This window comes from Anas platyrhynchos, chromosome 2 (assembly GCF_047663525.1).
Source record: "Anas platyrhynchos isolate ZD024472 breed Pekin duck chromosome 2, IASCAAS_PekinDuck_T2T, whole genome shotgun sequence".
NCBI lineage: Eukaryota > Metazoa > Chordata > Aves > Anseriformes > Anatidae > Anas > Anas platyrhynchos.
This window is the reverse complement of record NC_092588.1, coordinates 156,417,712-156,442,956: the sequence shown is the minus strand read 5'-3', so window position 1 is coordinate 156,442,956 and position 25,245 is coordinate 156,417,712. Positions and strand designations below refer to the sequence as shown.

General features: G+C 44.3%; 1 protein-coding gene across 4 annotated transcripts; it reads left to right on the top strand.

Moving 5' to 3' along the window:
- The first annotated feature begins 133 nt into the window (after positions 1–133).
- On the top strand, positions 134–20,563 carry SEC22C (SEC22 homolog C, vesicle trafficking protein). 4 transcript variants are annotated; one of them, XM_038174929.2, is made up of 8 exons: positions 134–260; positions 4,278–4,369; positions 4,932–5,141; positions 7,352–7,515; positions 9,607–9,789; positions 14,683–14,801; positions 15,430–15,495; positions 17,250–20,563. In XM_038174929.2, exons 3-8 carry the CDS (start codon positions 4,960–4,962, stop codon positions 17,448–17,450), a joined length of 915 nt encoding a protein of 304 aa, XP_038030857.1. In that variant the 5' UTR covers positions 134–260; positions 4,278–4,369; positions 4,932–4,959; the 3' UTR covers positions 17,451–20,563. The 4 variants fall into 4 exon arrangements, with proteins under 4 accessions (XP_038030857.1, XP_038030859.1, XP_038030860.1 ...); XM_038174931.2 differs by having other exon boundaries at positions 216–351; XM_038174932.2 differs by lacking the exon at positions 134–260 and adding an exon at positions 359–381.
- Positions 20,564–25,245: the final 4,682 nt, after the last annotated feature.

The window sequence follows — 25,245 nt, the reverse complement described above, 5'->3', positions numbered from 1 at the left end:
GTGCTTAGCTTCATTTCTCACTCCTCGCTATGCAACCAACACGCTTTTTATCACCGCTTTCCCCTCACATCTCTCCCCACACTGAGGCGGGGCACTCCAGGGCCGCCAAGTCTACCCCTCACAGGCTGCTCAGCCCCGGTCCTCCCGCGCTCCCCCCCCGCGCGGCGCCCGGCGGCCTCCCCGCTCCCGTCGTGCCCCGCGCCGCGGCCGCTCTGGCCGCCGTCTCTGTGGGCGGAAGGGAGCGGGGCGGCCGGGCTGAGGTGAGCGGCGGCCCCGGGGCCCTGCTCCTCTTCCTCCTCCTCCTCTTCTTCATCTTCATCCCCTGCCGAGCCCCGGGGAGGGGTTTTGAGGGTGCCCGCGGGGGTTGGGAAGCGTGAGGGGGTGAGGGGGAGGGTGTATGGGGGGGGGGGCTGTGGTGTGGGTTTTGGGGGGGGGGGGCTGAGGGAGTACTGAGGGGATTTAGGGGAACCCTGAGGAGGTTTGGGGGTGAGCCGGGGGCCTGGAGGTTGCTGTGGGGGGAAAGTGAGGTTTTGGGGGGGGTTTGGGAGGGTAGAGGGGGAGATGAGGGAGATAATGGGGTTTTGGGGCTTGCTTGGGAGGGAAGTGAGGTTTGGGGTTGTGGAGGGGTGTGAGGGGAGGGAGCTTGGGGCCCTGAGGAAGGCTTGAGGTGGGCCGGGGATGCCTGGAGGTGGGCTGGGGTGAGGCACGGATTGGGGAGGTTGTGGGATGGGGTGAGGTTTGGGGGTGTGGGGGTGTTTGGGGGGGGGGGGGGTGGGACTTGTCAGTATGGGAGGGCCCTTGTGGAGTGGCTTTCAGGTGTCTGGGGTGTTGGAAGGGTGTGAGGAGGGATGCTTGGGGGGCTCTGGGGACCCCTAATGAGGAGAAAGTTGAGCTGGGCATACATAATGTGGTGAATGGAGTGGGGTGGGAAGGAGTCTGAAGGCTTGTGAGCTGCTGGAAGTACAGAGATTGGTTTTTAGGAGACCTCAGGTTGTTGAGGGGTGGGTGTGTACGTTCCTGGTGGGCACCAAATGTGCTTTCTGCAAGGAAGGCCAACAGTGTCCTGAGCTACATGAGTCAAGGTGTCCCCAGCAGGACATGGAGGGGACCCTTTCTGTCCTTTCTGCACCTGTGGGGTCACACCAGGAGCACTGGGCCCAGCTCCCAGAGATGGATGTGGGGCTGGACACCAGCTCGAGGTGGCCCTGCTGGGGCCGGGGGAGCTGAACGTTGGGCTTTGAGCTCCTTGTGACATGTGGTATTTGTGATATTGATAGCCTTGTGTCTGAGCAGGTTGTTGGTGCTGGAAGGCTCTGAACTTCTCTTTGGTGATGACTACAGAGCCTGAGGGCTTCTTAGTGGCCTATAGACTCTTGATATCCACAAGTGGCGTTTTAAAAGTTATGGTACTGTGCTTTCAGGTGAATTTTTGTTCGCTGCTCAATCTGGAGAGATTTACTCTGAGCGTGGTGCTCGTTGCAGTGCAGGTCTGTGATTTCAGGAAGCTGGACAGCACTGGTGTGGGACAGAAGGGACACAGATATACTTCAGTCTTAAAATATGAGAAATTTGACTGGACTTCAGTTTTGCCTCTACATATGTGAGAAAAGGAGAAAATCCACCTTGTAATCCTGAAAATTAGTAGTAACTGGCTTTCATCCCCCTTTTAAACCATTTCTAAATTCCTTTTCCTGTTAGGTGAGGCTCAAATCAACATGGAGCTGCAGCTCTTCTCGATGTTTCATGTTTGATTGAGAGAATTTGAATCTCTCTCACATTCTGTCATTCCACTTCTGGCTGCTTTTGACTCCCTCTGACTCTGACCCAGCTGAGGAAAGGGGTGTTTGGTGCAATAGGTTGCTACCACATATCGAGCCATCGTGTACAAAAACAACTTCTTAGCCTGCTTCGGGAGCCTCTTGGGTTATGGTAACACCCACTAAAGCTTTCTGCAGTAAGACCAGACCTTGACAAAACAGTTGCATGGTGTTAGGTTTGAACCTGACCTCTGTGCTGCCCTTAGAGAAAGGGGAAATTCTGACCAGGGAGAGGGAACGAATTCCTCGAGAGAGGAGCTGGTAGCGAGGTGTTCCCTGCTAGTGCTGTGCCATTCTTAAAAGGAAACTGCTTTTCATGGTTGGATAAAATCACTTCTTAAAGAACAGCATTTTAAACGTAATCCCCTCCCTCACCTACTTAGGGGTTTGCATTTGCTCTCAGAGCCTTGCTTGCCAGCACAGCAGTTGAGGAAGGGGGTTACTAATTGGAGTACAGGAAGTTTTGATGTGTAATTAATCAAAAGACCTGAGGACGTTGTCAGAGTTCGGGACCTGAGTTCAAAGGCCTGCCACGTAAAGGCCGTTGCAGATACTTTAGGCAGCGAGTCACACGCAGACAGAGAGGCCAGAGGAGGAAAGGGTAGATCAGGCTTCAAGAGCAGGATCAGGTCTCCCTGGTTATGCTCGGTCTGGTAAGTTGTGACAGTATTTTCTTCACTGAGAGGGTGGGCAAGCATTGGGATGGGTTTAGTGATGGGACTCGGTGATCTTAGAGGTCTTGGAGGTCTTTTCCAGCCCATCTGATGCCACAATTCTGTGCATTCCCTTACAGGTGGCGTGGCAAAACTGCTTGTGAGTAGTTAAATATTTGAGGTGTGTTAGTAACTTGTTGCCGTGGGCACAGAACACCTCCGGTGTGCGAGTAATGAGGCTGTGGTGAAAAACAAATAAAGGTGGTTGTGGTGCTGTGCCAGAGCAGGTGTGCTGGGGGAATTGGAGAGGAGAGGAGAGTTGGGTGAGTCTGCGTGGCAGCTGTTGGTGATGAGAAGACAGGTGAAGCAGCTGCATTAATTTATTTGTAGGTTTTGCCTTCTCTTATGGCTCTCACCTCTTTCAGCTGCATCTATGTTACACTTCAAATAAATCCCTGAATTGCTGAAAAACTCTTTTTAATGTTTGCACAGCAACTGCCCTACTCCCATTTTGTGTTGTTGGGGAGCACGGAGATAGCTGTGCAAACGGAGCTCTGTGAGAAGCAGATCGGTGAACGTGTCCCCAGGTGATTTCCCCTGGGGTTGTGCTCACCTGCTCTCAGACATCTGAAGGTTTGAGTCACTGCATCACCTTACAATCTCTCGGGGATGTTTGTGGCCCTTCTGTTTCGTGCATTCACCAGTTTTCACCAAACCAAAAGGCACGTAAGATACATGTCCCATGTGCACCTACAGCTTGACTGTGTGTTCCTTAGACATCAAAGGTAAAAATGCACGGATTTAAAGCCAGAAATAAACACAGCCTTTTGGGATAAACACAGCCGTGGCAGGACGTTTTAGGGCTCTGCTCTCCTACTAAGGGGCACTGACTCGATCTGGCTTTCGGTTTGGAAGTCTCCTGGTGGGGACTGATACCCTGCTCTCTCCCAGGAGAGCACAGAGCCCCTCAGAGGGGTGTGCTGATGCTTGGTGCGAGCCTTTAGCCCTGAAGCAAGTAGATAAATAGTTTTAATTTGCTTTTTAAGGAAATGACTTGTTATGCTTTCTGTTTGTTCTCTGGGCAAGCGTTAGTTCCTTTACCATGCTGGCAAATGCCAGCCACCTTTGACAAAGGGGTTCTGGTCTAAAATTGCTAAGTTTTTTTAAGTTGTGTGGAAGTGATGCCTGTGGAGCAGAACTGACACCCTCTTGGTGCAGCTCGTGGTGAGAACTCAGCTCCTGTGAGACATCTGACAAGCTCTATGGGCAAGGGAGATGATGAAGGGCTGAACTGGAGGGGACTTTGCTCTCTTACCTTCTTAGATAGCAAAAGCACTTGACAGTGAGACATGTTTTAAACCATCTTGGAGCGTTGGCAGTGATTCTTGATACAGGGCTGCTTACAGCAACCCTCTATCAAAAGTTAGACTTCACAGTGGTTTGTTTTGTCTAATGTTTCATTTATGTTGTTTGCCTGAAGCAGATTAAATGTTTGTTTTTTTATTTTCTTTAGAGTTTGTGGTAATCACTGCCTGTCTGCTGAGTTGGAGCTGTTGGTTTACAGCACTTTAAAGACGGTGATTAGGGCAGCAGAAATACTTTGCATATCATTTCAGAGGAGGTGATCTGAGTGCCTTTGAGTGCCTCTAGCAACTGATGTCTGGGTTAAGGAAATGAGTTGTTTGTTTTCCTTGGGGCAAAATACTCCTTCGGTTAGGTTCACCCATTGCAGGCAGGTTTTACATATTGGTACCGATAAGGGTCATTAGTGAGTTATCTAAACTGCTCATTATGGTTTATCTTTCAGAGACGTGAGCTGTGTTAGTCCTCTAACATCTTGTGCTGACTCCTCGTGGTATGTCCGAAGGACAGATCTCTTGTGTGATGTGAATGTACCAGGTAAATCCCAGTAATAATAACTTTTTGTGGGAGATGGTGACCTGCCAAAGAGTAAGAAGTCGAGAGAGAGCAACGTTTATTCTATATTTAGCCATAATTACTTCTGTAAAAAGAGCCTGATGGGCTACAGCCATTTTTTAAAATCTATTTCTGTGTTACGCTGGAAAATCAGGCCTGATCTGCAACGCTAATGCAACTGGAGACTTACCGAGGCTGCAGAGTGTCCGTGGGAGTGAGCTGCTTTCCATAAATACTTGTAAGAAGTTTACTCAGCATTTCTGGTACTGAGGTAAAGCAGAAGGAGGAAAAATAGTGGAAGTTTTCAGACAGGTAGCTCCCTGGCAGATCCCTGGCCTCACCTTTTTGTCTGAGAGAGGCAGCAGAGGGATGCAGCTCTGATCTTTGGGGCTGGTTTGTCTGTCTTCCGGGGCAGAGGTTGTACACAAGGTATTGGTCAGCAGCAGTGGTGAATAAACTCCAACCTTGAGATGTTTCAGGCTTGTGTATTGGCTGGTAAATATCCAAGGTGGATTGTTAACCTAAAGCCACGTTTCGTTTTCAGGTTGTCCTCATGAGTACTCCAGCGGAGAATGTCCATGATCTTCTTTGCCTGCGTGGTGCGGGTGAGGGATGGGCTTCCCCTCTCAGCCTCCACAGATTTTCATTTCAACCAGGACTTTCTGGAATGCAGGAAAAGATTAAAGGCGTTGTCCTCGATTCTGGCCCGGTACCCAAGTCGAGGCACAGCGAAAGGACGTGACCTTAGCATCCAGTAAGTCACTGCTGCTGTCAGTTGCTTTCTGACTTGAATTCTTTAGATGGTTGTTCTGAGGATTGGTACAACGTCAAGGATTAAGTGTCTTCTACAGTGCCTAACTCCCATAGGAAATCCTATCATAGATTTGTAAACCCCTAGCCATATTTTGCAACTTTTTAGTCAGTACCAGAGCCACACAGCTCTGTCTCAGTTTAGGTAAGCATCTGTTAAGAATTGCTCATTTCAGTTGTTATTTTTTGTACTAAATGCATTCAGCTCAATGGGCAATACTTGTTAGTAGTGGCAATTGGAGGAGGTGGAACTTCTCCAAATATCTTCTGAGCCCTGGTGCCTCGGAATTCAATAGTTCTGTCTAAAACTGAGCCCAGACACCTTTCTTCAGTGACAATCAGATCTTCCTGATGCTTGCTCTCAGTAGGTGATATGAAACCCCCTGGGCTCCTACAGTTCTTATTCTGGTCAGCACAGAACTGATTCCTTCTTGACAGTGGCCTGTAACTGTGGAAAGATGATAAATCTCTGCTTTTATTTTTTGGAGAAGGATCTGCTAGTCTGTACTATAAGAAATTAAGGTTCTTTTCAGAGAGGAGCATTTTATTTCCTATTCAGTCCAGTGTAGTTATAAAACTGCGTTTTAGCTTGTGACTCCATTCCTGATTAGCAAATGTAAGAGAACTTACAGTTCTAGCTCAGGGTCACTGCATCCATTTTTGGGGGGAGTGATTGGAGAAATAAGATCTATAAACTTGCACCGAATGACTTGGGAAAGCAGAGATTAGCATTTTAATTCCTTCTCCTTCACATTGAACTTACGCCCTCTGACAGTAATGTGTTCTGCTGCTTTTAATCTTCTTTAGTCTCTACAAAAGTAGTTACGTGTCTGGCTCTGAAATGAGAAGAGTGCAAACAGATACGTGGCAAAAAGACTATAAATAGTTGGCAAATGGGGAAAAGTAGTTTTATACTCAGGCATGGTGTTGATTCTTAGCTTGAGCTGGGGACAAAGGGAGTTTAGGGAACACACGCAGACTAATTAGGCAGTCACGGAGCTCATCAGAGCCATAAATCCGAAGTACACAGATTAATGAATAAATAGAACTGTGATAAAATAGAAACCACAAATATTTCTGTGTGAGAGGGATGAAATAGAACAGAACCATAGACTCAGAATCATTTAGGTTGGAAAAGCCCTCCAAGATCATCTGGTCCAACTGTTAACCTAGCACTGACAAGTCCACCACTAAACCCTGTCCCTAAGCTCTACATCTGCACGTCTTTTGAACACCTCCAGGGATGGTGACTCAACCACTTCCCTGAGCAGCCTGTTCTGATGCCTCACAATCCTTTCAGTGAAGAAGCTTTTCCTAATATCCAACCTAAACCTCCCCTGGTGCAACTTAAGGCCGTTTCTTCTTCTCTTATCACCTGGTGCTTGGGAGAAGCAAGGTGAAACAGCAGAAGAGAGATAATACAGAAAGTGTAACTGTTCAGCTCCAAAATGCAGTGTTTATGCTGAAATGCTGCTAACAAATTACTAGCCTGTAAGAAAAGATTTCCTCATTCCGTTAAGTTTCTTAGTAGGTTTTGGCGCATCTGTGGGTAGAAACCTCTGTATAAATATGGCTTTTGTGTTAGAGGGACACTTTAGAATGAGAATTTTTATTATGGCGCCTCTGATGCAAAATCCTCTTACTTTGCTGTAGATGACATAGCAGTAAAAGTGTCCTTGGTTTTGTGCAAGATGACCCATACCTCTTGCTGTTAGTACAACGTCATGGTGTTCGAGGGGCGCAAGGAGTACCTCTGCCTGCTTCTTGTGAAAAGCTTGCTTGTTCCTGTTCATGGACCACCACTGAGCTTTGTAAAGCTCCTTCCCTCTGCTGTTTTCTGGCTCCCTCTTTTGTTATTAGCCTGATTTAAGGCCGGTCTGGGAAAGTAATGCCCTCTGTTTTACTGATGTTGCAATTTCAAAAATGTTGGTGTTTTGTTCTTCAGTATGCTCAGGCCTGCCGAAGGAGTTGCAGTGGGTGATGGATTGGCAGGGGCTGCAGGACCTACACGTTTTTTTTAGTCTGCTCTTCCAGTCAGTGCAGTCTGTACATTTTGTTTCGATAGAAAGCACAGTTTACTTCTCACCTTCAGCGTGACCCTCCTGCCTTTGTATGTTGATACTACTTTTTTTCTTTTTTTTATGTGTATTTCAGTTTCCTTTCTTCTGGGGATATTGCCTGCATGGCGATCTGTTCCAGCAATTACTCAACCATCATGGCGTTTTGCTTCCTGGAAGAGCTTCAGTGGGAATTTGCTGCTTCCTATGATACAACGAGCATCAGTTTAGCTTCCAGACCGTATGCTTTTCTGGAATTTGGTTTGTAGCTTTGTTCTCTAATAAGAATATCTTGTCTGATACATTTTTTGTTAAGCAATGTCTCCTGGCCAGAGTCTGATCATAAAAATGCCCGTGTGTGTGTGTGCCTTTGCATGCTTGTGTAGGAGGAGGAGGGAGTCTTGTAACTGCATTAAACTATTAGATTATTGTTCCTCCAGTTCCTGAGAGCCCCTGTAACAGATGAGCAAAACGCTGTGGTGGTTAATAAACAAGTGCAGAAGAAAAAGAAATCCACATCTCAAACACTTTATAACTTAATTAAAAAAAAATCTGACAGGTGGAGACAGATGGGTACAAGGAAAAAGAGAAACAAAATAGATTATTAGGGACAGATTTACTTCTGGCACGATTTAGATTCACATAGTACTTGATAATCATGCCTAGTGTTTCTTTTTTAACCTGATATAAATGTTGTTTTTTTCTGCTAAGCAGCAGATGCTCTGCTGAACCTCACACCTTTTGAAAAACACGATTCCCTTGCAGTGAGAAACTCTATTTTGGGAAAGGATAAGATACTGGAATAGGTTAGCACATTTCTACCCAGATTTCTGTAATATCGTTAAGCCCGCGCTTAAAAGATTGAGAAATCCCCAAGGAAAGTGCATTATGCAGCCATCTTATGTTTGTTTTCTGGGTACATTCCAGGTGTAATTTTATGCTGAGATCCATATTATTCCTTTTTTAACTCGATTAAGAATTTAGAGCCTCTTTTAATTCCATAATGCTTCTTTTTAAAGATAACGCATTTTTCTCATTTTTAATGTCGTACCGTATTTTGTTACTGAGTCTACCTAAAGCTGCATGATTTTCTTGTGTTGGGATCGAAGATGCACTTGATACATAAAATCTTAACCTTTTGCCTGGTAGTTACCAGTGACAGGACCCGCGGGAACGGGGTTAAGCTGAGGCAGGGGAAATTTAGGCTTGACATCAGGAGGGGGTTCTTCACAGAGAGAGTGGTTGCACACTGGAACAGGCTCTCCAGGGAAGTGGTCACTGCACCGAGCCTGTCTGAATTTAAGAAGAGATTGGACTGTGCACTTAATCACATGGTCTGAACTTTTGGGTAGACCTGTGCGGTGTCAAGAGTTGGACTTGATGATCCTTAAGGGTCCCTTCCAACTCAGGATATTCTATGATTCTATGATTATAGCAAGCTGACTTACTGAAAAATCCTATATTTTACTTTAATGAATACTCATGGCACCGTGTATTCCAGCACAACATCCAGGTCCTGTGTGGTCTCTAAACTCATGCTTAAGCTATTCCATATGTATCATATCCAGTAGAGCTGTGCTCAATCTATGCAAGTCTTCTAGCATAGCAATACTTTAAGGATCTGGATCTTAATTATAGGATGTCTTAGCAAAATTAATGTTAGAGAATTTTATTTGCCAAAGCATGTGAAATTTTCCCATGTCTTTGCACAGTTAAATAGGAAGCAGCTAGGAATCGGCTTGGTCCTTCAGCTCTGGGTGCGTGGGCAGTTCTTCCTCAGACACGTTCTCAGTTTTGTCTCGGTGCTGTGGTAACTCCTGTCAAACCTGCAGCCACATTCGTGAAAAGGGACTCGCTTATGAATGGTTTTAAATGTAAAGTGTGAGAGGCAGAGCAGGTTGATCTGTACCTAAATCCGTGGCTTGGAGTTTGGTGGAGTCACTGCAATTGCCTCAGAACTGTTTCATAACTTGAATATGGGTTGAATTAGTTTTTCTGTGTGCCGAAAAATCCCTAATCCTTGGCATTATTAAAACATGAAGTGGATTTACTTGATTCAGGCCTCATGCTAGTTCATGGGTAGTTGAAAATGTGTTACATCTTCAGTCCTCTGCAGACAGGATGTTGAGGTGGGTTATTTAGAGCATCCTGAAGGGATTAGGTGTGATATAAAATACCTAGGGAAGGTCCTTCATTTGTTAACCCACAGTAGACTTTTATACCTGAAACTAGTAAGAAAAGAAATGAAGGAAGTAATTAAAAAAATCCAAAAAGCAAAGAATGTAGTGATTTGAGGAATAATGACCTAAAATTCTGCAGAGCTAATCGAAGTGTGTTTTTATAACGTTTCAGATAATGTCATTCAGAAAGTAAAATGGCATTTCAATTGTACAAGCGGCTCTCGAGCGAAGGTGAACTGGGAGAAGGTTGAGGAGGAGATGAAGTTCCAGCCCCCGGTTGAGCTGAAGCTGGAGGACGCGGAGCTGATGAATGGGCTGGCTAACGGTGGGCACGCAGAAGTTCATGTGGAGGTTGGTAAGTTGCTACTCTGCACAGGTGACAGCAGACTTCCTAAACCTAACCGCAAAGGACAGCGAAGCATATATGAAAGTGTATAGCAGCAGTTGTTCCTTTTACACTGAGAAATAGGGGTAACGTGTACAAAACCTGGGAGAAAAGGCTGCCTTTCTGCCACATTGAAGAGCGTGTGGGCTTTGGATTGTAGCAGGTATGCGTTAAGTATTCAGGGTAGTGCATTTTTTCCCCCCCAGTTTTAGATAAGCTGCTCCACATGGGCAATCAGTTATAACCGGGCTTGGCATTTTGCATGTGAAAGTATCCTGCTTTTAAAGTCGCTGATTGTTAAATTTGATTTGGCAGAAGCAGCGCCAGTATTTTCACCGGCTGTTGCAGACTCAGAAGATATGTAATTACAGACTTGTTGAGTTACTTCAGCCCTGAGGAAAGAAAAGATCAGAAGAACGTGTTTGAGCTGAGGGCAGAACTCTCATACTACCCACCTTGGGTTGTTCTCCCACCTGCACTTTCTGCTTTTACCCTGTTCTTTAAAATTTAGTGCATTTGACTAAATTTTTCGGAAGATGTGTCTGCACAAACAATGTGTAAAGGCTTGGCACAGGAACTTTCTGTAACAGAAGCTGATATTTTTCTTCCTTTTAAAAGTGCTACCCTCTACCTAATTTTCTCTGAAGTTGGTGTCTTGTTTGTGCTTCAGTTGCGCAGTCAAAGTACTGCCTACTTCCTTTGCAAAATAAAATGATTTTAATCCTATTAGCATTGCAGTTTAAATGCAGCTTCTGGGGTACCATGAGCTTGTATTTCTTCTTCTTTCGTTGCTCTTGGCTTATGAACCATTAACAAAATTAAATTCTACTTGCTTGGTCTTAATGTTTCTGATGGATGAGCTGGAATCTAATTTGACAAAGGTATTTTAAGGTAAAATGAAAAGGATCAGTGACCAGGAAGAATTAAAAATAGAAAACATTTGATTTACAAGTCAGACTTGAAAGTGTGCCTCCAAACCATGCTTGGAGGTTAAATATTTTCATGGTGTGGCAGGGCTTAGAAATTCTTTGCACTAGTGTGAACATTTTCAGTACCAGTGAACATTTGCTAGCTAGTCTGTGTCTACAGATCAGAAATATGTTTTCAGTTTTCCCCATCTTCCTAATTACTTTCTTTTATTTTCCATCTGGCTTGTGTTTCTGGCTTCTTTTTTTCTCTCTGTTCTAACCCAAATACTCATACAAATTGTTCCATCTTTATTTTAAGGGCTGTGTTTATGGTCATCTGTTTCCATCAGCTGGAGTCAGCTTGCCTGGTTTGTTCCTCTCTCCTCTCATCACCACCGAGCTGCTGAATCCCACTTAGCTGCTCTAAGTTTAGCCGTGTGCATAGTGTCTGTTGCCTTATTACTGTTATTTATATTGCAGCTCTGCAATACAGGAGTCTTACTGAGCATATGTTGAAGTGGTTCCAGGAGAGCAGAACTTAATCACGTCTGCATTCTGTACTGACGAGAAATCCTGGACTGATCAAAACATCAGTCTCCTCACGTGGATGTAACCCGCTCCTGTCTGTTCAGCTGTGTGAGCACATCCCCTGGCTCCTCTTCTTTGTAGTGTGAAAGGAGTCTGAAAAGTCAGGGCAGTTTTGTTCCTATATATACACTTGACAATGACAAGACGCTTTTTCATTTTTTAATTCTCTCTTCTTTTTATTACTCCATTTGTTAACGAAATCCAGCCCAGTTCTTCCTAGAAAGACACTAACACCGTATCCTTGCTCAACATCTCCACAGCCTCAGCTTTTGTTGCAAAAGCTTAACCTTGTGCCCCAGTCTAGGCTAGCTGGTAAAGCTTTGGAAGGCAGTGGGCTGTGTATATAAAAGAAAAGTGAAATGGAAGTAGCTTTCTGCATAGAGGGAGACTTTTCTCCTCAGAACTGGCTATAAGAAATGGAAGAACAACTTGTACTATACTATTTGTCTAGTAAGCAGGCTATTAAATTATGCAGCATTGTGCTCCCCTTGATGAATGTTCTTAGTCTTTTGGAGGCACACGGGGAGTACTTCAGAGTCCTTTTCAAGATGTTTTTTGAAGATTTGATAACCTCTTCTTACATCTCTGTTTTTCAGTTGCTCGCATTTTATTTTTAAAGTGCTTGAATCTGATTTCATCTTTTCACTCCCGGTGCTGTCTTTATCTGGAGCTTTGTGTAAGTGAGTCATTGTCAAACCCTTGAAGAGACAGAATGGAGTATGGCACTGGCACTGATGTCAGCCAGTTAAATAGCCAGAGGCTTCTGCTCAGAAAATCTCTTACAAATTTCCTCGTCTTCATTGTTCGAGTGTGTTTTCACAGAATTGTTCTACACCTGTTGAAACCTGCAGACGCATTTTTCTGGGTGCTGGATAACCCACGGTGCCCAAAATACCTCTGTACAGTTCTTGTACTCTGAAGTGCCTGACTTTCCTACTGAACAGTCAGATCAGTTTGAATCCCAGCTTGCATTTAATTGTGTGTGTGTGCGTGTGCAAAACTGCTGTTCTGGGCTAACAGAGCTTATGGTCTCTTGTTCTCTTATTTCGTGTAATAAACAATTCTAGTATTAAAGTGTTTTTATGAAAACATGATTGAATCTGCACACAGAATTGTAATAATCTTGTTCTAGCAGTACCCATTTCTCTTGCTCTGTGCAATTTGCAGTTCGTGGATTAAACCTCAGGAAGATGCAGCAGAAACAAAACTCCCCAGCAAACAATTTAAAGATCGGTTTTCACAGACTGTGAGCCCTGAGCAACTAGATACTGTAATCTCCCCTGCGTCTGTGAAAGCAATTCTTTTTATCCTAGTGGACAAAAATGTCACTTTTAAATAATATTTCATGCTCTTGTCTTCAGCCTGCAGAAGCAATATATTCCCCCTTGTTCTTCACTGGGGTCTGGAAACTCTTGATGCGTGTAGTTTGCAAGATCCTGTGCAGTGAACGACACTTGTACTTGATGATTTCTCTCTGTCTGAGAGACACAGCCTGCCTCTGAAGCAAATCTTAGCAATTCAGGAAGAAGAAATGGTAGTCTTTATCAGGAAATTTCCATGAGAGAGAAATACATAGCTGCAACATTATTTAATTTATCAAAAATAATAGGAAACTGAATGCTGCTGTCAGTATAAAAACAAACATGTTGGTACAGCTTCTGTTCAGCGTGTTGCTTGGATTTAAAATTTCCCTGTGTAGCAGAAAAGCAAAATTGCCTTTAAACGATCAGGTTTCTTGCACCATTTATTTACGTGAAAATGTGCATGACAATAATACGCAGTAATACTAAATAATGTGACATATTGCAAATGAGATTAATACAGTTCCCTTTGCAGCAGCTTTCGGGATGAAATTACGGAGGTATGAGTGCGTGCCAGAGAAATTAATTACAAAGACATTTATAAAAGAGGATTTATATCCCTACATTAATTTGGCACCAAGCTTTTTCACATCCATCTATCAAAATCCCTCTTAAAGGAGGAGACACAAAGTGTTTTCCTTTTTGAACTGTGCAGTAGTAGTGCAGTGCTCAAGTAGGTACTGGTATTTCACCTGGTACTGAAGCAAAACCAGAGTTGATCTCTGTTTTGCATAGTTTATCTCCTCATTAGGAGCTGGTCAGGGGACAGAACATCGTGAGACTGGGGAAGCTTCTTGAGGGCTCATCTGTTCTGTCCTGTATCTTCTGTTGGTGCAGGAGAGGACCTGGATTTGATGCCTGAGGTGCAAATTGCCATTGTTGTTATGCTGAAAGAGCTCTATTTGTGGTGAGCCACGGATAGAATATGGCAAGAAATAAACGTAGGTGAAGATCAAGGTGTGGTATCTATTGTTGCACTAGCTAGGTTGAAAAATAGGCAAGCTTTTGGACAACCAAACCCTTAATTAGAAATGGCAAATTGCGAACTTAAATACAAATCAATAATAATTGCTTTGGTCTTAGCTAGGTATGTATCAATTAGGTTGTCCTGAGGAAATGGTGTTTGGGTGTTGAAACAAATGCTAGTAGCAGAGGAGGTGAGACACGTAGTTCCCTACCTGTGAGATGTGGGCAGAAAGGGGATGAAAGAAACTGTAGGGGGCTGTAAAATGTGTCTCAAAGGCCAAAAACTTCAGAATTCAATCCGTAGGCACCAGTTTTGATTGTGATTTGTCAGTCTGCCTTGAAGACTGGCACCGACAGTTTGTGTCATCCTGAGAACTGCCCCAGTAACTATTCCTGCAGCAAGGCATCTAAATCCTTGGTCTTGGTACAGTTTTATATTACATTGTGGCAACAGCTTAATTAGGGCACAAAGTGTGGTATGGAAATGATGCAGGAGAAACTAGATTTCCCTGTGCTGGATTAAACCCTCAAATTGTCTGTGGGGAGAAGTGTGTGGTTACCAGTTGAGGGGGAAACAAATTGGTCTCTTGCTGTTACATGTGCCAGAAATCTAAGGTTTTTACTATCCCTTTGAGTGCTTAAAGCCTCTGATTTTTCTCCTGACCCATGAAGAATGGTCAGTTCTGTTAATCTGCTGTAATAAAGAGTTGAAAAATACCTATATGCAGCACAAAAGAAGAAATCAATGCTAAATAGTTCAAGAACAAATTCTATTACTTAACCTGTTTAAAAAGTGCTCCAGAGCTGTTGTATATTTTTTTAGATGTCAAAAAAATTGAGCAGTGTAATGCAACAACAAATGTGGTTCTATTCATAATTGGTCTTCTCCGGAACAAGCATGAAAGGTTTGGAAAATCCAGATAAGCTGATTTGAGTTGCTTTATGTTGAAATGTTTGAAGTTGTAGTGCTAACTTTTACTAATGGCTATCTTTTCATTCTCTTTTGTTGTTCTTTTTTTTTTTTTTTTTATTATTTTAAGTCCCTACTTACAGAATGCAACGTGTGACTCCCCTGGGGATCCTGTCCCTTGTTCTGAACATCATGTGTGGGGCTTTGAATCTCATTCGAGGAGTTCACCTAGCAGAGCATTCATTTCAGGTAATCCTGGTTGGGTTGAAACCTGAAAATGAGATGAAGGAAGAGAGTTATTGCAGGAACCAGATGAGGGGTGGCTTTTCTGCTTCACAGCAGACTACACATCTCATAAAAACTTTTGTTTGTCCAGGAACTGTACAGTTCTGATTGCTTACCTTCTAGAGCGAGTGTTTTGTTGTGTATTCAAGCATGTTGCATTCTACTTTTTTTCTGGTGACACTGGAATTTGGAGAAATGTTGTAATCTTGCTAGGCTGGCTGGATATATTATTATTATTTGTCTTGTATTTTGTTCTAGATGCTTCTGTGTAATTTTTGTTAAATATGTAACTGCAAACAACTTTAAAAAGAGGAAAAAAAGTGTCCTGATCTTGCAGGGTCTCACAGTCTTATTTATCTGTTTATAACAATCATTATTTAGTTATTTGTTGTCACATAAGCCTCAGTTCTTGGTATCTTGTTGAACGGTGGTGATCTTGCTGCTGTTTGATACTGTTCCAGTCAATTAACAGAAATTAGGATGAGGGGTACTTGATGAAATACAGTATTCCAAAATATCAAGTAGTACTTGCTAAAAAAAAAAAAAAAAGTGTTGTTTATTTAATTCCTTGTTTGTTGTTTTATCCAAACAGGAGGACCATGAAGTAATTGGAAATGTGATAGCCTTTTTTCTACCTTTTCTAGCCTGTGTTTTTCAGGTATGTTAACTTAATGCTTTCTGAGTTTTGACATTATGAGTTACAATACAAAACCATTTTCAGCTAAGCAGAGGAACAACTTGTTTTTTAGCATCCTATCTAGTCAATTCCACAAAGGTGCTCCAGTGAAGTGGCACAAATATAATTAAGGGCACAATTTAACCTTGTCAAATTGGAGTTGCAGGCTTTTCAGTGTTTCCATGCTGTGGCATGCCAAATGGAGCTGAGTGTGATAAAGAAGTGCTAGCCCAAAGATGCCTCTCTTCCCAAAGTGATTGACATGTTGTCTTTCTGACCTAGTGATGGGCTTTTGTAGCATAACCACTGTAAAAGACAAAGAACATACAGAATAACACCACCACTGAAGGTCTTCTAATTTACATGAAAAGTTATTTTAAAGTCTTGGGACAAATACAGTTCCCAACTTCCTTAGATTTTCTTTTTTTTCCAATGGATTATTTTCTCTTACCTCCTTATGCAGAAGAGTTTGAATGAGGAAAATAATACATGCTCCAAACAGGTTCTTCCTGAAAGGTTTTTTACGTGCCTAATGTAGTGGTCCACAACCTTTAGGTTTCACGGAAATCTGCGGTTTGCAAAATCTTCCATTTTTAGCCTGTTGTCACAGGAAGCTGCTATAGTTAGGATGCTAATTGACAGTATAACATAATACAATGTGTTTTTAGTGCTGTTGCCTTTGGCCAACCAAATTTGGGGGTAGCTATCTGAAGGCTTCTGTTCATCTGTGATATTTAAAACTGGTAATGATGCTATTTGTCATATCGTAAGAGACAACTGAGTGTCTTTCAGCCTTTTTACACCTCTGCTCGTGGCAGAGCTTTAAAATGGAGATAAGAATCGGGATCTGAAAACTGGATGCAAGTCAGTCATCACACAGAAAGGCTCTGTCCTGCTTTATTCCAGTTAGCACCTGAAGCTAAAGAAGCTTTAAAAAAAAAAAAAAAAAGGTGTTCTTTCTTGTCCTTTTGATCTGTAGCAGTCATCTTCACAAAATGCTCGTGCATAAATTGAGCTCAAATGTGAAGTGCTTTCTACTTTATGGTATCTACTTGTGTCATCGGCACAGTTGGAAGCTGTGACCTTAAGTGAGAAAGCCTGATCTGTTACTGCCTGACTTAGAAAAGTAGCTCTTCTGCCAGCAATTTGTGAAGTTTTTAGTTCTCTCCTGCAAGGCTTGTTGCTCTTCACACTTGCTTAGCAAGTGGGTTCCAGCTGGTTTCGAGTATAAAAATACAGAAAGCCCCAAAACACTTTTGAGCCCTGTGTTGGCAGAAATGATGCTCTTGCTGCCAAGTCAAGTCTAGAGAATGAAATCCTTTACTTACCCCTAGAGCAAATCCAGCAGCAACAGTTTGGGGTTTGCTTGTTTCCTGCCTCTGAGCCTTTGCCTTGCAAGAATCACAGGTGGGTTTTGAAAGCTGGTTCAAACTTTATACTCCTTTTAGTCCAGGCTGGGGTGGGCAGGAGGGACGCCGAGTGTGCTGCCAGGCTTCGTTTGCTGCCTACGTTTAACCAGTAGGTTCTGGACTGAGGCTGCTGTTCCTGGAGAACCTTTCAGGATGGGAGCTGGAGGAAAGCTTTGAGATTCTTAGTGGTCATGGCAATGGTTGGCATGTCCGAGAGGCGTGGATGTGCCAAAGGTCCCCAGCTTGCCTGTATGTATGTATATGCATAACTCTGGTCTTCTATATATATACTTTAATGCTAATGATCTCTCTCTTGTCCTTTTGTAGTGTTACTTGTACCTATTCTACAGCTCGACGAGGAAAGTGAAAACATTTATACTCTTTTTCTTGGTCTGTTCATGCAACGTTTACTTGTACGGATTGCGGAACGTCTGGCAAATAGCCTTTCACATAGGAGTGGCATCTCTGTCTTCCTACCAGATACTGACAAGGCAACTCATGGAGAAACAGCCTGACTATGGAGTATGAAAAAGACTGTGGGTTTGCTATTCTCTTTTTACGGCTCATTTTTTGTATTAAAAGGGGCAAAAATAGCTTGGAGTATTTTTAAAGCCTTGTGACAGTGGTTATTGCGAGGAGGATGTCTCACAGCAACCTGAAATGAAGTGGGATCCATGTAGCAATGTCAAACACACAGTGAAGAATTTAACTGTATTCAACATGGCATGTGGTGATTGTGCATGGTAGATCTCGTTAGGTGTCGTCAGCGGATGGAGGTTCACCTTAAAACTGGCGCTTACTCCTTGACTGCTACCACCTAGACAGTATTTTACCATTTGTCTTACTGGCTCTGTAACAGTTTGGCAGGTCAATGTCTTGGCGTGGAAATGCTTCTGAAAATCCTAAAATTGTATTATAAGGAGAAGATAAAGTGGTGGGTAACACTTCTGTCTGTAGACTCTTGGTAAGTGTAAGTAAAGGAGTAGTTTGCCGTAGTTAGACAAGTTCATTATCAATGGGGAAAAAAAATGTTAGGATGAGATTCAGGGTATTTTTTTCTGGGTTTTCAATGAAAGGAAAAGGCTGTAGCTTCTTTAAAAAAAACATACAGGTTTTAAATATTTCCTGGCTATACAGCGCATTTTAAAGTACATGCTTGTTGGTTAATTACAAATATGCTTGGGGCAGCACAAAATAAACCAAGGGGATATTAGTGCCCTTTCAGCTCAGGCAGCCTTTATTTCCCCAGTTAAGGTCACCCTTACTGTATGGGCAGTTCCATGTTTGCTTGGTCTGTACAGATAATAAATCTTCCAAGCCTACTTACGACAGGCCACCGACTCCTTCACCTTTAGAAAAACGAATAGCTGGTGAGTGGAAAGCCATCTCCAGTAATGGAGAGCGAGAGCAGGTTCTCTTTATTATATAAAACACCTTTAGCTAACGGTGTTGAGTTCTTACCCTAAGAAGAATTTATGAGTGTGCACTTTTGAATATAGTACTTAGGAGCTGAATTTCTTAACCTCTGCTGCACTGGGTATTCTTGTAAGTGATATACCGAGGTGCATATGGGCATTTTAGCACGTATACGAATACTTTAGGCTGCTTGCGTTTAAAAAAATGCATAGCATTTTGATGCAGCTGTCCCCAAAGGATTGTAAAGACTCAAACTGAGATGATGTAGGGAGCTGTAGGTGTGATATTGTCCCAGTATGGTCCTAGATTTCTTTATTTTTTAATTTTTTTTCTGATGACCTCATTTCCTTCACCAACAGTCTCTCACCAAAGACTTATTTTTCTCTCACATAGTCTCTACCTCTAGCGGTTGCAAGGAGGTTAACACAATGCAGAGTTGTCTTTCTGAGTTTGCAGAAATACTTAACAAAATTATTTCCTTGCATCTCGGTATGTTTTCCTGAAATCCCAAGATGTAAACACACCAAGTATGAGTGGACCAAAAATGTGTGGCCTTTGAAGCACTTCTGGGATGCATCTAACTGCAGCCTGTTAGCCTGGACAGTTTCTAGGACATCTAGAGACTTGGTTCCAGAGCTTTTTCCAGTAATAAAATAGAGGCATTTCTCTTCCAACTCATGCTAGCCCGTTTACTGTAACAATTATGTAATGAGGTCCTTTAAACTGTGAGGAATAGCTTAGTAGAAGTGATGGAGGAATGTTTTAGCCAGCCAGTTACGAAAACAGCTGGAGCTCTGTGCCATGAGGTAATGCTGTTCCGTTCTAGAGGAGTGGATTAAAATGGATTGCCTGTCGTTCACTCAGGCACAAAACTGGCGGTAAGTGGATGAACTAAGCCAGGACTCACACATTCTCATTAAGACACCCAGATGACCCCGCAGATGTGGGAGTTTTAGTGCTGTCAAGCTTTAAGTTTCTGTACAGTTCAGTCCCGGTTTTACTTGTCAAGGTTCTCTTTCTGTGTGATTGGAGGCTGCAGGAAATTAAGCCGTGATGTTGGGTTACAAGTCAGGAGAAACAGAACAAAACTAAATGCACAGAGCATTGACAGCAGGGGGGGCAGTGAACCATGATGTGCTTTGTGTTCCTCAGCCTTTTATTTAGCTGATGGGAGGAAAGAGCAATGGTCCTGATGCTCCCTGAGTATTCGACTGCTTTATCCTAAAGCAACCACCTCTCTGTGCCAGGTGATGTGAGCAGCAGCTCCGCAATGCGAGCGGTACAATGAGGTGTTCAGATAGCTCATGTAATTAACATCATTAGAGTTGATGAAGGTTAAAATCAGCTTTTGGTTAATGCTTTCTTTTTTCCTGAGAACACTTTGTTGAACAAACTCCGTTGGTACAATTCTGCCTTCATATAATTTTTTTTGGCTTTGTGGATTAGGCAGAGGATGCAACAAGGTCTCTTCTGCTCACGGACAAAGCTCTGCTTTGCTTGATCCCTTTGCAACTTTTCTGTAATGTGTGCAACCTGTGCTAAGGAATCTGTGTGGATTAATCTGTGTGCATTGGTATCTGTGCACTTTGTAGTTCTGGATTGTGATTTGGGAGCGAGGAAGAGCAAGCATTATTTGTTTTTATTTTGTGTTATTATTTAGGATGGCTTCTGTATCTGTGGTATTTATACAATTAAACTTTTTGTCCAGTGAAACAGCAAGAGGAATAGAATAGCTTGCATCGATCTCAGTGCTTTAAGATTTAATAAAAAAGAATGACTTGCAGTTTGAGTACATGAAATCTGACTCATAACGTGGGATTACACTGGTGTTGAATCAAATCCCCAAACAGGAATCCATCCCTTTTTGTTCGACTTCAAACTGTTTAATGTGGTTTGACTTGTATCTCCTTAACTCTGTCAGTTTTCAAGATAAGTCCCTTGGAAATTCTTTTCCTCACCCAGCAGCATAGCACAAGGAAATCGGCAACAAATGAACTTCATTGATTTAAAAGATTCACAGTGCATAGTCACTTTATGAAACTGTTTATTTTCTGTGTGTTGTTTTTTTTCTTCTCCCAAAGACCTGTTAAGTTTATAGAAGGTGGGCTGGTACCTTTTTAGACATTTTTGCACTGTGTTAATAATTGAACCTGTGTAAATGTGTATAAAATCATTTTGCATGTATGTGTATATATGTACATACCTAATAAATGGCTTTTTTGTAATGGTTGCCTTCATTTATACCTTCGTTTGTAGTTTGGAAATAGCTGGGTACACTGGACACAAGGTAGATGAGCTATTTCATCTTCATATGCTTCATATGCATCAGTGTTCCCTGTGGCAGTGTCCGAAATATCTCAAAAATAAGAGTGTCTGAGTGACTGAGCTGCATAAAATGTCTATAAAAATGTATACAGAAACTTGCTTTTCCAAGCAGCAGGCTGTGATGTAGTCTCTGTAGCTTCAGCAATCTTGCTTTTTACTTTGAGACCACATTAGAGAAGCTTTTCCTGCGGAACTTGCATTTTGGAGCATTGAATTATGTGACGTGTGATGCTGCACAGTCCTGTAGGTCCTTTTCCAGCTGCTTGGCAGAGAGAGGTGGGGATTTTGCAGATTGTTACTAGATTTTTTTGTAGCCTAGTCGGTTAAATGAACTAGGCCTAGTAAGTATCCCTACTGGGGATGGTCCTTAACCCTTCTCTCATGGACTTTTATTTTTCTCAGTTTCAGCCACCTTTGAAACAACCTCATCAGGCTTTGTCGAAATGCATGACTGAGTCCCGCATCCCCACCATCTGAACACAGCAGGGTCAGGTCTCAGCTACCAGGCTTTGGGAGAGAGATGCTTTGAAGGGCAAGACTCACAGAGGGGGTATCTTTGGAGCCTGCCTAATCAGACACTGAAGAATCTGGTAAAAATCACAAAATTGGAAGAAATCAGGCTTGTGTGCCAAATCCTAGAATCACAGAGTCATTAAGGTTGGAAGAGACCTCAAAGCTCATCTGGTCCAACATCTCCTCTCCCCAATGCCACCACTAAGCCATGTCCCCAAGCACCACGTCCAACCTCTCCTTGAACACCCCCAGGGACGGTGATGCCACCACCTCCCTGGGCAACCCGTCCCAGTGCCTGACTGCTCTTTCTGAGCAGAAATGTCTCCTCATTTCCCACCTGAACCTCCCCTGACTCGAGGCACTGCAGTGTCAGCAGTGGGTTCGAGATGGTTGCGGTGCCGCAGCTCATCACTGCGCTGACAAAAGGAAGGGAGAAGCCCGTGGCTGGCCCCGTAATGAGGGAAGGCAGTGCAGACAGCAGGCGGTAATGAGCAAAACTGGGGGGGGGGAGCCTTATTCTTCTGAGCTGCTCTGCCTTTTGAAATCTAGGAGTGTTTTTTTTTTTCCTTCCTGTACATAAACAGTTGCTCAAAGCGTCTTTTTTTTTTTTTTTTTTTCTCAAGATGCAAGCAGAGAAGAACAGCAGCCTTACTCCCCCCCTTTTTTTCCCCTCTTAAGGTGAGGGGAGAAAGCAATTATAACTCCCTTTTTCTTTTGAAGATGCTGATAAAAGGAGGTGGGAGGATCAGAGGGCCCCTGCGCCAAAAAGGAAACAACTCCTCAGGTGATAGAAATGCACGGGTTTGTTTTAAACAAAGTAACTCGGCTTGTGCTGTGCACTGTCTTTCCAATGTGACCTAATTGCATGTAAAAACTGAGGAATGGGGAAGGCAACAGCAGCCAGAAGCAGCAGCTGAGCTCCGTTTTCACACACATTGCCTCCTCAGGGTGACCGGCTCAGCTCGGCTGTTGTAGGGCAGGGAGAAAAAGTGGCATGAAACCCCTCGCAGCAAGGCCAGGAGCTTGTAGGTAGGAGGTGAGGGCAGCTGAGAGCCTCTGTCGGGTGCTGGCTGCCTCTAAAAGCACGTCTTGGCACAGGCAGAGGAGCTCAGATGCTTTATTCTGCAGCTGGTGCCTTTTGTAGGTGGTTTTGTAGGGTTGTTGGCAAATAAATGCCTGCTTGAGACATTCGGAGAATGTTTTTGGAAAAAAGCAGCATCCTCTTGAAAGGGAATGAAGGTGTGTTCAAGCTCCCTGGGGACGGGAATACTCAGTGCTCTTCCACCTCTCGTTTCTTTTCCAACAGGCTTAACAAAGAGATTTTAAAATATGACCAATTCACTTGCTTACAGTGCTGTGTTTCCCCTCCAAAAAAATGAGGACCTTGGAGGGGCAATGAATGGTATCCATGTACGTGTGCCCTACTGCAACGTCTGATGTCATTGACTTGTGCTCTGCAGCCACTTCAGGTAGGGTTGGTGGCTCATGTTTGGAGACCAGGGCTGTTAACCTCTGCCCATGGGCAGACTGACCAGGAAAGGTCCCTTCCCTCGATGGGAAGAGATGGGGCAGTGCCCCCTCATCGCAGTCTTAGTAAAGAGGAGCACGAGTTCGGACTTATCCCTCTTTAACAGCTGGCTCAGGCTCATCCATCAGGAGAACTTGGCTAAAAGGTTGGGTGGCTCCCCATTATTTCTACCCTCTTTTTCTAGCCCTAGAAATGCTGTTTCAAGGCTGCCTTGGAGAACTGGGTGTGTAAGGTAAGGAAATGGTCATGCAAACCTCAAAGAGCCCTTAAAAGCCAGCACTTTCTGCTCTTACTTCAGTTATAAGAATAGCAAAACGTGGAAGCGTGTAGAATTCCCTTAGCTGGGATAAATCTCGTTCATGCAAGAGCAGTAAGAAAGGCTCGAAGTAATGACCATTAAAATGTAGGGCACCAGTCGGTATAGCCTGACGTACAGCTGGGGAGCCCTGAGATTTATTCCTTCATTATGCGAGGCAAGACATTAACATACAAAATCCCTTACTCCGTGGCTCTTGTAGGGAAGCACTAAAAAGCAATTAGGCAGAACGTTCAGCTCCGAAATACATTAGTGCTCATCGGTATGCACCCTGCGAAACAACCACGGGGCCTTCTACTAGGAGGTGCCAACTCCTCCAACCTGCTCAGCACTAAGGGCCCAGCTCTCCTGGCACGATGAGCCCACCGAAAATTTGTGTGCGCCTGCTGGATGAGGCTGGCTGGAGGCTTAAGTGGGGATCCTGGCCTAGGGTTTGGAACTAGAGCATCCTTCCAAAATATGGCACTCCTGGCAAGGTAAAGGGGCCTGTGCACAGGTAAAAGTTGTTAATATTTGGGAAACTTACTGGTCACGGAACAGCAACCTCTGATGTTTGAGGTATCTCCAGAGCTGGCAGTGTAGTCAAGCTGGCTTGGATTCAAAAGCCAAAATTCCTCCATAGTGTCCCATGCTGGTGCTGAAGCTGCTGCTCTGGATCCACACCTCAATCATGGGGTCATTTTTCTCTTGCTTTGGAGCTTCTCTCTGAGACTGGTTTGCTCTGAGGATGCTGGGGTCAGAGGGTGCAGGCTCTGCAGGTGAAGGTGCTAAACCCAGCTGGTTCCCCTCCCATGTCCTTGGCTGCACTGCCCACGCTCACGCAGGATTTCCCGATCCCCCAGGCGTGATTTGAAGGTGTGAAGTGCAGCTGAAGTCGAAATCGAAATACCTCAACAGCCATTAAGCGTTATTTCTCCAGCTTTCTGCTTCTCTCTCCTGCAGGCACTGGGAGGCACCAGTGTACAAGCTAAAGCTGGGTGCCCAGGCTGGGAAGCGAGCCAAGCAGCTGATTCAAGGAACCTGCCCATTTTTCTACCTGCTTGTACAAATGCTACGGTTCTCCCAGAAGATTTTGCTGTGGGATTCGCAAAACAGAGATAAAACACCCCGGAGACATTAGGAGGATCACTTCAGGGATGCAAATCCACCCTGCCAGGCTGGAACTAATTTGTCAAAAGCAAAATCATCTCGTTTTCTTTTTGCCTCGCTAGTCTTTAAGGAACAAAGTGGGATTCTTTGTGCTAAATGTTGGCTCTGCTGTTCCGAGCATCGGGGCTTTGTTCTCAGCCTGAAGGATTCAGGAAGGGACTGGAGGGTTTATGAGAGGAGAATCCAGTGGCTTAATTAGCGAGAAGGCTGGAGGCAGGCACGCACACATTTCTGGCACTTAATCCACCTGCAGTAACTGCTTGGAAAGTTAAGGCAGAGAGGAAGGCGTTTGAGGCTAAAACCCTGTTTCTGAAGCTTTGCTAATAAACAGGAGAACAGTGATGCTGGCAGGAGCAGGAGGTGGGGTGTTTGGGGTGCTGGTGGGGCTGCAGGACACGGGGGGCCTGATGCTCCTGGGGTCTGTGCCCTCAGCCAGCGCTGGGCAGAGCTGGAGATGGTGGAGCTCACCAGGCCGCTTCCAGCCACCAACATGGGCTGGGAGAGGCTTTGCATGTGCTGAAAGGGACCTTGTGGGATCCCATTAGTCCTTCCTCCTTCTCAACACCTTCTCAGCTCTTATACGAGCTTGTTTTTGTAGTGGCTGCTTCCTCCTCCTGCCCTGCCCACAGCACTGCTGGGATTTCCCTGTGCCCCTCTCCATGGTTGCAGGGGGGGTTGGATGGGAGGGAAGAGGGACCTGGAGCTGCCTCCACGCACCAGCATGCTGCAGTGGTCAGCATAAGGACAAAAAGAAGCCGGCAGAGCTTCAGGAACAGGCTGCCCAGAGAGGTTGTGGGGTCTCCCTCCTAATCCCGTAGCAAATCCGCTGCAGCTGAGGGGGTGAAGGGGAGCTGCTGGGCTGGGGAGGGGAGCTGAGGTGGCAGCTTGAGATGATCAGCACAGCTCCTGTTGTGGTGAGGGACCTCCTCTGGGTGGCCATGGCCTGAGATTTTCCCTCAGAGATACTTTTTTTGTGTGTGTTTGTGCCTGGAGCTCCTCGGCCTGCCAGGCCCCAGGCCTTGCTCCTTGGGACAGCAGGGCTGGAGCTGGCTGCTCCACAGAGAGAGATGGGGAAA

Excerpts from the sequence above, each read along its gene's own strand:
- SEC22C (XM_038174929.2), top strand. The coding sequence starts at position 4,960 with ATGTCCATGATCTTCTTTGCCTGCGTGGTGCGGGTGAGGGATGGGCTT. Across the intron at positions 7,516-9,606 it reads GTATGCTTTTCTGGAATTTG|ATAATGTCATTCAGAAAGTA; the intron begins GTTTGTAGCTTT and ends ATAACGTTTCAG. Across the intron at positions 9,790-14,682 it reads AGAAGTTCATGTGGAGGTTG|TCCCTACTTACAGAATGCAA; the intron begins GTAAGTTGCTAC and ends TATTATTTTAAG.